This window comes from Dermacentor silvarum, chromosome 10 (assembly GCF_013339745.2).
Source record: "Dermacentor silvarum isolate Dsil-2018 chromosome 10, BIME_Dsil_1.4, whole genome shotgun sequence".
Taxonomy (NCBI): Eukaryota; Metazoa; Arthropoda; class Arachnida; order Ixodida; family Ixodidae; genus Dermacentor; species Dermacentor silvarum.
The window spans coordinates 17,963,629-17,979,035 of NC_051163.1; the positions used below are offsets into that span (position 1 = coordinate 17,963,629).

At 47.1% G+C, this 15,407-nt stretch overlaps 1 protein-coding gene across 1 annotated transcript in view; it reads right to left on the bottom strand.

Moving 5' to 3' along the window:
- Positions 1–537: 537 nt before the first annotated feature.
- LOC119466028 (neuronal acetylcholine receptor subunit beta-2-like) overlaps positions 538–15,407 on the bottom strand; it is a 27,434-nt gene continuing 12,564 nt past the window's right edge. Inside the window, 5 exon segments of the mRNA XM_049656972.1 lie at positions 538–843; positions 2,969–3,292; positions 7,495–7,824; positions 9,457–9,688; positions 9,691–9,756. Of these exon segments, the coding sequence (XP_049512929.1) occupies positions 2,970–3,292; positions 7,495–7,824; positions 9,457–9,688; positions 9,691–9,756 (951 nt within the window). The 3' untranslated portion in view covers positions 538–843; position 2,969.

Here is a 15,407-nt window from a genome sequence, read left to right on the forward strand (position 1 = left end):
CTCACTTACGATGTGTTCTTAATTGACTAGTTCGTTCCTGTAAAACTGAGGACAAAGTACGTGCAACATTATACCGAAACTCGATTTTCGGGCGAGAGCAGTTAAAGCACGAAACTCGGTCTGCCGGGTGTACCAAAAGCCCTGCTTTAGGCTATGCATTAGGCTTCTCGTTCTTAAATGAGAATTTCGAGGCATCAAGCTCCGCGTAGCACAAATAATACGTTGGCCATTATACGGTTAACGTGGTCCAGTCTGGTGGTTCTTTCAACTTTCTCCTTCTCGTAACCTGGGTACGTCGTTAAACAAGCAAACGAAGCAAGAAGTGATAAAATTTAATTGTAAGGCATATCACACGCTCTTTTCCACTCGCAATCGCATTCGATATTTACATTCACACGGGGCGTATCATAATGTGGGTAATACACGAAACAGCTGCCCATCTGCAGCACAGACAGACGGGGCATATAACTTCGTGACGCGAAAGTAATGAAGCAAGCGCAAGCTTTTTGATCGGTCTCTTCGGTGAAACTTTTTGGCAACACGTCTCTCTTTATTCACACACGAAAGAAACATACACGGAAAGCAAAAAAAAAAAGACAAAAAATAGACAAATACGAAAACCCAAAGAAAACAAAACAAAATAAAAATAAAAAATACCCGCACCGTCATTGCTGTGGAACATTCGCTTTGTACACTTCGAATGATGTCCTCGTTGTTTCCCGCACTGATTTGACTTCCTAAACAGTGTACCAACTCGCTCACGCTGGCAACTTTAATAACTTAACGGCCCGTGTCAGTCGCAACCGCGCAATGATGACGCCAAGTCACCTTGGTTCTTGAACGCTGAAAGTAGAGAGAACAGGTTGAAGTGTATTCAGGGCATGAGAAGCGTTGTATGATTCACAATCCAAAAAGTTTTTTTTTTTTTACTAAATCCAAATAGAGATCAGTAGGAGGCACTCCTGGCCAGCTCAGACCTAGAGGACCAGACCCTCCTGGTCAGAAGAGCCAACAGGATTGCGGAAGCCAGCGGAGCCCTGAAATAGGGGCCTTGACCTTCGATAAACCTCACAGGAGGCCAGCTCAATAACTTATAACTCAATAAAATTTATTCACTCACTCACTAGCAACCATACGTGACATCCTCGGTATGCCTTCATCAAGAACAGCGTCATCTGAGAATGAACACATAAGAGGCTACAAGCATTTTCAAATGCATACTCTGCCTGACGCTGGATACTGCAAAAGTTTACGTAAAAAAGTTTTTGACACACTGAGAGAGAGAGAGAGAGAGAGAAATATCAAGAGAGGAGGGTAGCGAGCTAACAGGGAAATCGTATGGTTGGATACCCCACAGAGCATGACATGTTTACCGCTAAAGAAAGACAGCGATAGATACACGAACATCCTCTATCTCCCGCGGTAAACATGCCATCCAGTAATTACACCAACTAGGGCAAGTTTAAGTTCTCCTAAAGCAAATTTCTGTCCTACGCGGTTGAATCGCGAGCGCGTACGAGTAACTAAAGTGTTTCATCTTTGCGTGATACGTTACCACGATACGTGACAGCAGAGTCTGGCGCTACGTTAGGCACACTGCGCATGTGCTTCTTATATCCCTGACTACGGCGGCAGATTTCCGTGATTGCGTAACAACATGGCAGTGCCCAGATCAGCCCAGAACACCCACTTCGATCAGAATTTGCCGCTACTTGCTCTCCGTGGCGACAGCAAAAATAGATGGTAAGTCAGCCGCCGGTTAGTCAAATCTCACGCTGAGGACAAGGTATTGACGACGTTTCTTCGTTGTATATTGAGATTACTTGTTTGTCTTCGCTGCATCATTAATTCGATTCTACGCTCTAGCGCAGTACGTGATGACTCTATGCTAAAACGTAGCAAACCCGGCCAGTAGTGGAAGGGAAAGAGGAGGTTTGCTTTGGAAATGCTTGGAAGTGCTTTTAACGGCTGACGCCGTAAACTGATGATAGCCTAGGCCTGGAGCTTTGCATCTACGCGGGCCTTATGGCGGGCCGCTGTCAATCAATTCTGGGGTAGATACACACACTAGCAAGCTCGTCCATAGCGGTAAAATACCATAGTCACACACGAAAAACGATAGTGCAAGGAAACCAAGACAGGTAGACACAGGAAAAGCCCAGTACACGAGCTCTGTTGTGTGTACCTGTGTGTACTTGTGCTTTTTTTGCGCTGCCACATTTTTCGCGATGTATGGACTGTTACGAACGTGCTGCGACCTGCTTCCAATGAAGGCTTCTCCCCCGTTGGGCTTCTCCGTTGTACACCCAGCATGTATCCTGAGGAGGTGCTTCCCCACCAAGCACGGGCATATCAGAACACGCAGTCTTCGTGCCCTGCTATCTCCTTTGTCGTTTCTCCTCTCCCAGAGACGTGTTCTAGACGTTTTTTTGGACTTTTCTGAACGTGCAGAATATCCCTTCTCCTCCTTCATATCCTGGCGTCCAGGTAGTTATAAACGGCCGGCGTATCTGAAGTTCGGCGTTCCCTCTCATTATGCAATAAGCGTTCAGTTGTATTTTTACTAATAAAGTTAACGTGTCGGCTAGTTGGTTGAACATCTTGAACTAGGGAACTGCGCGAAAGACGAGGACGCAGATGAGGCACTCACAACAACCACATGTAGCACTGAGAACAAGAAAAGAAGTCTAATAAAATGAAGATGTCGACAAGCTGGTTGAACATCTTGAACTAGGCTACATGAAGTGGTTGTGTGTGCCTCTTCTGCGTCCTCCTCTTTCGCGCTGTTTCCTAGTTCAATATGTATTATTACCTCTTGCCTCGTCCCTGCCAGGATTCTCTTCAGCCCTGCAGACCTTAGGTCCTCAAGCCGCGCTACCCTTGAAGACCACCTGTTCCTCTCGGCACAGAACAAAAAACTCGCTCAGATCAAAGCGTTGCCATGGCGACAGCAACGTTTGGTACCTACCTCAGGCATGGTAGGCGAGCAGGAAGACGGCGTACATGATGAAGACGACGCGGTCGATGCCCTGCGCCACCAGGAACCACTCCTGGCGCGTGATGATGTCTTGCTTGTCGAGGGGCGACGTGGCGTCGGCCAGCTGCTCGTGGTCGGCGGCGCGCGGTGCCGGGAGCGGGCACAGGAACAGCACCCGGCCGGGCACGCCCGACAGCAGGGACACGAGGAAATCGGGCGGCCGGAACACCATCGGGCTCTTGACCATGTTCAGCACCAACACCGAGATGAGCGTCGCCACGGAGATGGCTAGGCACGTGGTACCCAAGTACTGGACTGCGTACGCACACAAAGGGACGACGCCGAGTTGCTTGTATAGCTAATGTTCACTGGTAAAGGAAGTCTTCAATGCATTACAATCGAACCGAAGGCTCAAAGTAGCAATGACGTATAACAGCGTGAATTTGGACAAAGGACGGCGAAAGAGACAGACGTAGACGAGCGCTGTCTCCGTCTCGATCTTTCGCCGTCCTTCGTTTAAGTTCGCGCTGATATATGTCATGGATCAACACCGACTATCCCGGTCACATACCTTACTATCAAAGTAGCAAGTTTCGAGAATGTTTCCTGCTCCGAAACGGCCGAAATGCGAGAGGTCAAACTCTTTAAAATCCGGGACGTTACAGTGACGTTCCGGTGCGGAGGTCGCGCCGAAAAAAGAAGGCAGAAAAAAAGAAGAAATTTGCAGTGGTGATGTAGCGGTAAATTCAAGAGAAATGCGTTAGCATTACCGGAGCACCTTTTCGATGTCCCGGATCCATGATATAAACCGCGTTCACCACAATGCAAAGTGTTGTTTAGGAGCTCACTTGACACGCGTCTTGTCTCTTCGAAGAGTGAAGTGCAACTGAGCAGACCACTGTCAGTTGCACTATATATATATATATATATATATATATATATATATATATACATAAGAGCTGAAATGACATCGCACAGGAGCCACAACACTGCAGGTAAAGAGCCGCGCGAGTAAAATTGCATCACTTTCCGGTTTGAACACTGACATTGTTGCGCATTTTTACTGTTTATCAGTCTGGGAAGATTTAGGATAAAAGGCATGCGCTGTGAATGTTATGTTTCTCACGACATTTCTGTGTGGGCTCGCATTGTAAAAATTCCGAGGAATAATTGAGTCAAGAACACAAGACCTGGTACGAGCAAATTTAGTGATGGAACAGTGTAGCAATAATAACCAGCATTTACGGCATGGATAAGCATATATATATATATATATATATATATATATATATATATATATATATATTTTCGGCCGACGCCGAAAATTTCCTTGGAGTGTCTATACAGTTGCTATCGCAAGAAAGCGTGCAGTTTCCCCGGACGGGCCAATCATTGCCAGCGATAGTAAGGTTTAACGTTTCGCTTCAATTCCTCGGACGGTGTTCTAACCATACGTGGGGGCGACATGTTGGTGCGACCAAGCACGTAAGATAACTCCTGCTGGGAAAACAACCATGAGCCGTTTTTTTGCAGCCAAACATAAACCAACACGCACGTTTTGCGCATGCGCTGTAAGCGGGGCTACAGGACAATGGCGGCGCGAATGCGCCTCGAGCCAACGCCTCCTAGATAGCACACGGCCGGTGCACTTCGATCCGTGACGTCATGCTACGTTGCCCGACTGCCATAGAATCTAATGGGGGACCCTCCCGAGCAAGCCGCGGTGATTCTGACGTCACCGCTTTCGTCACGCTAGTGTTGGCAATAGAAATTTCGGTCCAAGTAGCATGACGTCACAAAGCAGAGTGCATGGGCCTGCTGCTCGAGCGCCCGTATAATTGCGATCTCAGTCATAGAATTTCCTACAATAATTACCAGAGGCAACTCTGGTGCGACGACCGTTCAACCATCATGAAGATGATGGTTTAGTACATGGATTTGTCTTATATTTGTGCTTATGGCTTCAGACGTTCTTGTGGTCTCGTTTATTACCCATCATCTGCCTTCATTGGCCTAAATGTCTAAGCAATCTATACCTTCTTTTTTTTTAAGTGCCGAAGGTGAGAGGACTCTGCGAACACACATAATCGCTGCTAATTGCAGCGATTCCATTTGACCATACGTCCGTGACGTAGTGGTTTCAATATCGGGTCTGTGTGCTAAAGGTCCAGTGTGCGAGTCTTGCCATCGGACAATTTTAATAATGTTAGCTTAACTATGTATAGCGCAGTACATTCTTGAAAATGGTCACTTTGCAAAGTCACGAAGCCGTTTTGAAGCCGGAAGCATGAAGTTTAGGCAAATCCGTGTACTATCCCAACATTCCCATGCTTGCTGCACCACTCTGCTTGCAGCTCCCGTGGATACTAAGTGCCACAGTACCCTCTAGTAATGGTATGGAACTCTATGCAATGCCTCCGAGATTATAGCAGCGTCTGTTGCGACCCCGGAGGCATGACCCGCGCTCTCTCGTCAAGCCATTGGTCGAGCGCACGCCAGCCTCGTCTCGTAATCGTCACTCCCTTCGCAACAGGAAGTAGGGTCGGCAGCGAGCGCCGTCTCTCCGCGACCACCCTGAACTACGGGAACCTCCGCTCCAATGGGAAAACGAGCGACGCGGCAGGCATCTAGTAAAGGAGGCATTGCTCTATGTTGGCAATAGTGCATCGCACATGACAAGTATATATGCATTATGCTCTTGTATTGGTGGAAAATGTCCACGAATGTTCGTAATGCTTCAAGTTAGCGAAGCAGGTACAGCAAATGGAGCCAGTGTTCGAAGTAGCGTCACCTCGTCGCCTATCACGCAACCACCGCAATGATATTGATTACCTTTGCAACTTTTTCCTAGGCACATCTTCGAAATCTTTCGGAACCAAAAACAATTTGAAATAACAAAATATACATCGCTCACGCCACACAGCTTCTAAACTAAAGACTTTGTGACAAAAAGCGGCTGCTTCGTGCTGCCTATCGCCTCAACGGGACTCTGAAACTAGAGATTACCAGAACACTAGGCGCGCTGGAAGGCAGCGCACATGAAGCCATCCGCTAACTAAGCTAGCCCACTTTCCTACTTTACCGGAGTTTTGGATGTGGCGCATCTGCTTGGGTCGGTCTTTCGCCGAGTGAAATGCAGTTTGTGAATGCGTTATCTCCAGGATCGGCCCGCGCTAGTCGGCGCGCTTACCCTGGAGACAGTAAAGTCCCTATATAAGAAAAGTACCGCCATCCTTTGATAAACGCCGCTTCTCTCTCTCCTGTATCTCCGATTGGACGATGATAGCGCGCGCTTTTCATTTCTTTATATTTTCTTTCTTTCCGCCTCCGAGCCATGTTGAAAGTCCTCTGCGCAGCCGCAGTCGCAGGCGGCGGCGGCGGAGCGCGCCCGACCTGAAAGCTTCAACGTGGACTTTCTAGGTGCGCCACCGTCGACTTGGCTTTCGCAAGCAAAAAGTAAAGAAAAAAGCAAGCGCTTTAGGAGAGGAGGCGGCGGAGGAAAGAGTAGATGGCGGTACTTTTCTTATATATATGGATTTTAATTCCAACGCCTCCTAGATAGCAGGCCTGTGCACTCTGCTTTATGACGTCATGCTACTTGAACCGAAATTTCCACTACTGTCAAGCCCGGTGTGTCGACAGCAGTGACGTCAAAATCACCGCGGCGTACTCGGAATCCTCCCCATTAGGTTCTATTGCAGTCGGGCAAGGTAGCGTGACGTCATGGATCGAAATGCACAGGCCTTGGGCTACCTAGGAGGCGTTGGCCAATCCCGCAGACAACATAATACGCAGTCACGTGGGTGACGTGGTGGGGGGGTCTCCGCGTCTTGCCGTCTTCACTGGCAGGCAGGTAATCGTTACGGTGCAAAACGCCGTGCAGGATATAAGTTGCATTACATTTATTTAACCGCTTCTCGAAGGCCTTGCTTCTCAAGTTCTAACATATGTGGGTTCGAGGAGGAGGAGGAGGAGGAGGAGGAGGAGGAGGAGGAGGAGGAGGAGGAGGAGGAATAAACGTTTATTGTAGAACCAGCACTTTATGATGGCCGGGCCTAAGCCTCCCATGAGGGGACATCGAGGGCTTGCCTCGCCGCCGCCTCACGGGCATGCTGGGTCACCCAGGTTTGGTCGTCGAGGGCTGAGCTCCGCAGAGCCTCACGCAATCTCGACCAGAGGGTCGTGGTGTTAATGTGTGTGTACTGTGCTGGGCACTCCCACAACATATGCGGGAGCGTAGCCGGGTGAGTGCCACAGCACCGGCAGTTGGGAGTACTGCAGACTTCAGGGAATATAAGGTGGAGGCGGGCGGGTGAAGGGTACGTATTTGTTTGTAGCAGACGCATGGTGTGGGTTGGATCTGCACTTTTTTTTTTTTTTTTCGCGTGCTAAACAATCTCACCGCAATGTACAACTGTACTGCGGCGAAGCTTACTTAAGCACCTTCGCCGTTATGAAACGCACACGAGACCTTTTCTGTAACTGCAAACTCTCGCCCCGCAAGGTTCGATACTCACCGACGCGTGGCACGTGGACGGAGTCGCCCAGGTCGTGCCTCAGGTTCTGGATGACGAGCAGGATGATGACGATGCTGGCGCAGCCGAGCGTGATCTTCTTGCCGGACGAAGGCGGCAGCCAGAAGATGAACAGTGTGAGGATGGAGACGGCCACGCAGGGAAGCACCACGGTGAAGTGGTAGCCCGGAGCGTTTCGCTTCACGAACAGCGTGAACCGGAGTACGGGGTCGGCGCCCTGCTCTGGGTGCTGGAACTCGGTCGTGTCCATGGACTCGAAGTAGCCGGTCCAGTCGGGATGCGTCTGGTCGAAGTTCTTCTTGGCAAGCTTGCCTGAGGACGCGCAAAGCAATCGTCGGCTTGGGTTAGTCGAGAGTTCTAGCTTTTCCGCGAAATTATTACCGTTTGCGGTTTACCGGGTTACCGTAGAGGCATAAGACAACAACGCTGGCAACGACATCTTGTGGTGCTTTGTATAACGTCAAAGTCTTAAACACTTTATCGTGTTACCGAAGTGTTGTTATCGATTTTTTTAAAATAAATGCGACGTGTTCGCGATTAGGCCGCTACCAATAATATACGCCAGTAGTGAAGTGGAATAAACTTGCAATTGTTACTCGAATATTAGTTCTGTGTTTCGAATTCTCAGGATGACACCCAGTTTCGATATATTCCCGAACTTTGCGGAGAAATGCATTGGCGTTCCAGTTACTTTTCTGCTTCAATGCATAAAACGACGTTTCGCTATGAAAGTAACTGTACCGCCAATGCATTTCTCCGCAAAGCTCGGGAATATCTCAAAACTGATGTCATCCTGAGAATTCTTTCCAAGTGGATTCGCCTTGCGAACTCCAGGGCTAGAATTTGTAAATTGCAACATGGACCATAAGGTAAATAATTAAAAACTGAATTAGTTAATCTTTGGTAATTGGTCGAATATGCATTTCAATTTTTTGTCTGCAAGTAACGTCCGCCTCTTCGAGTGGACGAGCTCATGAACTAGAATTGTGCTAAATGCCACAGGGAACTGTTAAACTGTTTTGAAACTGTTCGCAGAAACACCCTGTATATGATAAGCGCGGATATGATCTTGTACACGCCATTTTTGCTGTTTATTTTGACGCACTGGCTAACACGATCGCTACTGGCCGTTTTTCTAAAGCAGTGCCTCAGGTCCGACCTAAAATGGAGCAATGACATATATGGCACAGCTTGTAGCGGCGCCATCTGACGACGGGGAACAATGCTGCTTCGCAAATACGACGGCCTTCGCGTTGGGCAGCGCGGTGAACCGATCTCGGAGGCCACACCCACAGCAATGATAAGGCGACTCTACATAAAATAAATAAATAAATAGGTGAGCTAGTTCCCACATGTTTGAAAGCACACGACGCTAACACGACGGGACCCAGAACGAGACGACGCAGAACGCTGCGCTTACTACCATACGGAGACTTCATCGCCTAGAAGGGGGTTTATGATCATTAAAGGGGCATGAAACGAAATACAAAAAGAAACAGAACAGAAAACCAGGTACACAGGTCAGAGAGAGAGAAGAGAGTCACAAGGGAAAGGCGGGGCGGTTAATCAGGCTGAGCTCGGTAGGCTGCCCTACACTGGGGAAGGGGGAAAAGGGGATTGAAAGAGTAGAAGGAAGAGAGAAGTATATATTATGCTTATGATAACACGTGTCTGACACTAACTCTCCTCACTTTCTTTTTAATGCCTTTGAATGCTTTTTAACGTGCCGTTTGAGGCTCTCACAGGATATTTCATGCCTCAAAACCTTCCCGGGTAACCTTTCAGTGGTATTCAGCGCAATGTCCTGTGGCTTCTAGTTCGGTGTCACGTGTTAGCGCTGCTTTACTGCAAACGATGACAAAGAAAAACGTCATCGCAATAATGAATGGGGCACGCTCTTTCGAACAACCTCGACGCGACACCCGCGCAAAAAAGTGCACGCACCGATGAGCTTGACCTTGTAGCCGTGCGCCCAGGAGGAGACGTTCATGGCGCACCGGTGCTCGTCGTACGGGTAGTCGCGCAGGTCCATCGTGCAGCGCATGCCGAACGTCACCAGCGGGCACCAGATGACGTTGCCGTGGTGGTCGGTCTTGACGGCCGAGAAGAGGCGCACGCCGTACACGCCGTAGCTCTCGTGCACCGACAGCGTCGGGGTCCAAACCTCGCTGTCAGCCGAACTGTCACCTCGCGCATGTCGTCGTACTCGCTCGGGTTCCACGACAGCCCTTCGTCGATCCAGTGCTGACCCAGGACGCGTGGCAAAAGAACAACAGATGATACGCGAACGCCGGGACGAAATAAGAGCAGAACGATGCCCGCGAACACTACGAGACTGTTTTGCAAGTTTACACGTCAGACTGTGAGGAATGTGGGATTATTCTCGCTCTTCTTTTTAATTGCTATTTAATGTCCCGCGTTTGTCTGCGAACTCCTAAATAGCTTAACTGTTTCTGTTCCCCAATCATCGTCCTTAATTCATTTAATAATGTAACGTTGTAGAGAAGCTTACGACAAATTGTAGCTGTTGCCAGCATTTCCAATCCGCAATGAATGAATGAATGAATGAATGAATGAATGAATGAATGAATGAATGAATGAATGAATGAATGAATCAATCAATCAATCAATCAATCAATCAATCAATCAATAAGGGTGGAAAAGTGTGGCAAAGTGATGACTGACCATCTCCTCGAAAAGGCCAGCCGTGGACGTACCGAAACAAAAACGTTCAATATAGACAACGACAAAAATTGACAGTCACTTAAGTATCCTTACGTAATTTGAATGCGAAAGCATAATGACTTCTCTAAGTTATCACCTTAAATTAAAACTCTAACTTAATCCACCATGCTCTAATTTGTACCGACCTTAACTCACCGTAATCCACCTTAATCCACTTTATTCCACAGTAATCTCCTTTAATCCACGTTAGCCCACCTTATTCCACCACAATCCACTAACATCCACTTCAATACACCTTGGTTAACTTCAAAACACATTACACCACTTTAATCCAGCTTAATAAAATTTTGGGAGTGGGCAATTGGAGTGTACTATAGAACTCGCCGAAATTACCACACCTACTGGCAGCGCCGCTACGCGCGGCGCTATATATAGACCGGCCACCGGTGCGATCTGGCTCTGTGACCACGTGACTTTTTGTCACATCTCCAGCCAAGCCACCGGATTTTCCACCTTCAAGAGCCATACAATACTTTCGCAATAATAAGGCACACTCGCAGTCGTTGCGTTTCTCTCCGGTTATTTCGTGTTCGTTCGTGTGTCCTCGTTGGCTTTCTGAACATGTGCAGTCAGATTTGGGCCATATTAGGGAGTTTTAGAAATAGGGGACACAATGATAGGCGACGTTATTGGGCAAACGTAACTATAAACAGAGTGCAGAAATATTACAATGGAATCCAAGTGCAGTTTTGGTTTCTGCGCGTATATGTGGCACTGCTACTATTTCTGAGTACGCTGAACTGATCGGGTACACTATTTCTAATACTCACTATAGCTCGAAGTGATGTGTTTGTAACGTACGCTGTGTATGATGGGAGACTTTCACGTGTCGAAGGTGTTTTGTGAGCACCGCCCATATTTAAGCTGTGGTGCACGCTTTTGTCAAGCGAAAACAGGCCACGAGCAGCGTTGCCTTGTTCTGCGAGGACTACTTGATGTTTCGGACAGTCACCTCTTCATAGATTTGTCTTCTCAGGTAAACATCAACGACTGCAACTACAAGAAAACGGTGAATAAGTTTGGAATGGTAGGATTATCATTACATAATCATGGCTAAAAAATGGTTGTGTGTTAGCGGAGGCAACGAAAACTTCCTTTTTCAATTTCCACGCCCTAGCTACACCGATTAAATCAATTTGACGTCTGTGATCTCACGGTAATTTCGTGCACTTAGGACTTCTTGTCAGGAAGTGTCTGCAGAAGTTTCTAGGCTGACTCTATGCTTGTTTTACAAGGCAATATAGTGCCTCTTTCATTCGTCAGAACTTTTTAGTCCAGAGTAGACGCTCTAAAAAATGCATCATGTCACGCAAAGCCAGCGTAGGAATTTTGCGATGTCATCGCTACTCATTTGGCGCCTTGAGCCTTTTTTACGTCGATCTATTTACAACTTTTGAAATCTGGTCTACCTTTCTAGCTTTACTAAAACTTATCTTTAGTTACCATGTAACGGAACCACCAACTCGACCTAACTATAGGTCAATCTTTCGTTCTCGGAGTAAACATTTCACCAAAGTCCTGTGGTAGATGATTTAATTAAGATCATTTTACATGGTTTCGCTTCGTATACTGTTATCAGGTGTTAGATTGTTTCATACAAAAAAGTACAGCATATTGTTGCTTTAAAGCTGGTTTTTATGTGTGTGAAAGTAGAGCATGTTAATTAAGTATTGCATTCAAATTGACTTACCATGCAGACGAATGCTGAAAGCGACATGTAGTCCCAATCAGGCATCTGGGAATAGTAAGTAATGTTCTCATCAAGGAAAGTTGGTATCAAGCAAATACTGGAGGAATGAAAGCAAAGTACGCTCAACTTTTAGATGTAACTTCAGCTAGAGTGACCCAAGAACAGTTTTCCTCTTTGGGCACATACATATGAAATACACGGTTGCTTTCTCAATGGAGAAGCTTAACCAATTTCTATGTAATTAGCTACAGTTCGGAATAAAATAAGAAGAAATTGATTATCGTAATAGTTGAAATAAACAACTAAAATTTAGAAGTATTTGTGCTCTGCTAGTTACTCAAAGCTGGGACCTTTGTGGGGAACATAGGCCTTCATTTACTTTGAAATTTATGAAAACGCCACCACCGACTGTTCCTTTTGGGTACTCACCATGTACCTCAGCTGCTTGGCATAGACTGTGAAGTTGACTATTGTGTCGGACGAATGACTGTTGAGTGGCTGGTAGTTTTTGTCGTATTTTGCTGAATCAGTCAAGTTTTGGCGAAGCTTCTTCACCACCTGCTGGTCGACTTCTTTCGCCTCTGAAACATATTTAAATTGTAATTTGCATTGCTTAATAGTGTTCTCATTACAAAAGGAGCAAGGCTTACACACACGAAAAAAAAAAAATTAATGTTTGTTTTCAGTTACTCAAATCATCTTCTTCTTCTTTCTGGGGTTTTACGTGCCAAAACCAGTTCTGATTATGAGGCACGCCGTAGTGGAGGGCTCCGGATTATTTTGACCACCTGGGGTTCTTAACGTGCACTACAACGCAAAGCACACGGGCGTTTTGCATTTCGCCTCCATCGAAATGCGGCCGCCGGGGCCGGGATTCGATCCCGCGCCCTCGTGCTCAGCAGCGCAACGCCTTAGCTGACTGAGCTACCCCGGCGGGTAGTTACTCAAATCAAACTAATGGGTTCATACCTCTTCAATACTTTACCGTCTCCCTTTTTTATGGATTTATGTTGTGTTAGTATTCTTTCAAGTGTATCAAACATCTCAAGTCAGGAGGAATTGCATGTAATGGGACGGATAAAACGAACATTTAGAGTCCAGTACTCCCCCACCGTCGATTAGGATAACGAATGTTTTTCCGTCCTACACTACTCGACTTCTTGAGACGCTATAACTTCTCGAAAGTGAATAACTCCCACTTAAAACACGTTCTAACAGCCTTCCTAAAAGTCAAAGACCTATGTGGATGTTCAGCCGATATTGTAGACAGTTAATCTGTCCACGACTTCTGCATCAACGGTTGTGCCTGCTCATCTTTCTCATTTTGATTTCTCATGTTTCTTCAGCAGTTGCGAAACCATGAACTCTTGTTTTTACCTGCAGTGTTGTAAGACAGTCGCATTTTCTTTCGTTCACGCCACGTTACTCGGTGCAGAAGGACGCGAGACCCGACGTTGTGTAAAGGCTCTCACTCGGACTTAAAATTCCCAGACACCCCTGACACTGTGAATACTCTAAATCAATTACTGTGAAGAGCACTTATAAGGTACCCGAACTCTTCGATGCGTTTGAAGACTTCCACATGAACTTGAGAACTACCCTGCAGTCTTGAAAGGATTTGAGAGAACTGCAGATGAGACTAAATAACTACTGTAATTTCCTTGAAATTGTTACGAGGCTCTCCGAATTCTGGAGAAACATGCAGCTTCTACGAAGCCGCCGACGGGTGCCCTCTGCAGCGCCATCTATTGGTAGGCGCGGCATGCAAGGCACGCCCACTTATCGAGCCCTCCGAAAGGTGGCTTCTATTCAGTCCGTAGTTACTCCGGGCACAATATTATTGCGCATTTGCCTGTGAAGCTCGTATGCAGCACGCGCAGCCCAACGTGAACCTCGGTGGAGGAACCGCATCTCAATCAACTGTGTTGTAGTACAGTGCACGAGATGACGAGTGCTCAATGTCAGTGCCTAATGCAAGTATCATTTGTCGGTCGGCGCAAAGTGGTAATGACTCACTGGCGGATTAAAAACGCGTAATCTTTGCGTCGATCCTATACCAATACCGGCTGAGATGTCATTTTGTTTTTACGTTGCGTTGTAGCACGCTTTAATCGAAACGCGACGAACAAACTAACCAACGTACCAATTAACAGACACGGTCGACCAATTTTTTTTAGCTCATAACTACTGTCTATGATATGAGTCAAGCATATACTGGTGCAACCTAATAATAGCAAACTTAGTCTAGTTCAAGGCTGAAAGTACTGAACATGTAGGACAACACATGATTGAACTCTAATCTCTGCTAGCAAGTCCTAGCCGTAGCAGTACAAGCAAAGATAAACCACGTGGATCACGTACCTAAACTGGGGATGGCCATGAAAACGCACAAGACGATCAGAAAGATGGCGAAGGGGAACACTAAGAAGCGTGTCGTTGCCATGACTGGACCGATGATGGCAGTGAGCAGAAGTGGACGATGCCCGCACTGCTGGCTTACTGAGCCCGATCCCCGACGATCGGCGAATGATGGCTCTGTTGTTTCTCCGGGGGGCTGTTGTGCATTCCACCTCCCTTCGCGCGCAGAACGACGACGCCACCGCAGAGTGGGCGTCTCTCACTTGGGCAGCGAGATCGCCACCTTGAGTTTTCTCTCCCCACTGCTCACTGTAGTGATGGAAACCGGCTGACACAGCGTGGCTCGGTATAGAAGCGTACAATCGACAAGCAAACTAATCTTGGGATCGTCCCGCGTATAGCATTTCACACTTTCCCCTGCAGTTGGCCGTGACTCGAAGTCTCGGGCCAAGCAGGGGTGACCCTTTGCGTGGCGCACTACAGAAGGTTCTTTCTTTTTTTTTGAGGGAGATGAACGCTTGAAAATGTGTGTCAGACGAACGTGTCTGACCTTCCACACTGTTGTACTAAGTCCACGTGGAGCGAAGAAGAGTCAGCCTGGAGACTATTTTGTCTGCAGCCAGCGATTCGGCAAAAGGACTTGGCTTCGCTAGGGCATTTCGTGACAAAGTTTATGTCAACTGCTTTCCTTAGTTTATATATTTCTTCAGTAGGACTTATCTCCGTCCGGCAACAACTGCTTTCCTCAGCAGAGTTTATTACCTTGCTTCTGTTAGGACAATAACTTTTTTTCATTCCTGCTAAAAACAGATCAGTTGTCTTTACGAAGTCATATCCTCTTGCTGAAACATCAGATCAACGCTAAAGTAACTAGATTGAGGCTTCCACTGTCCACCTTTTGCTGATCAATTATTCTGCGTGATCGCTTTGCCTTGTTTACAGAAAAGTGAGGCACTTGAACTGCGAGTGAGAAAGTGACACAGTTTCCGGAAGGTCACTGGTAGGAAACCCGCTGCCACCGGTTACTAGCTGGCTAAAGGAAGGGCACATGCACACCCGAGCTAAACACTCCGCTTCCTTCAGAGGTGAACAGCTTGCGCAA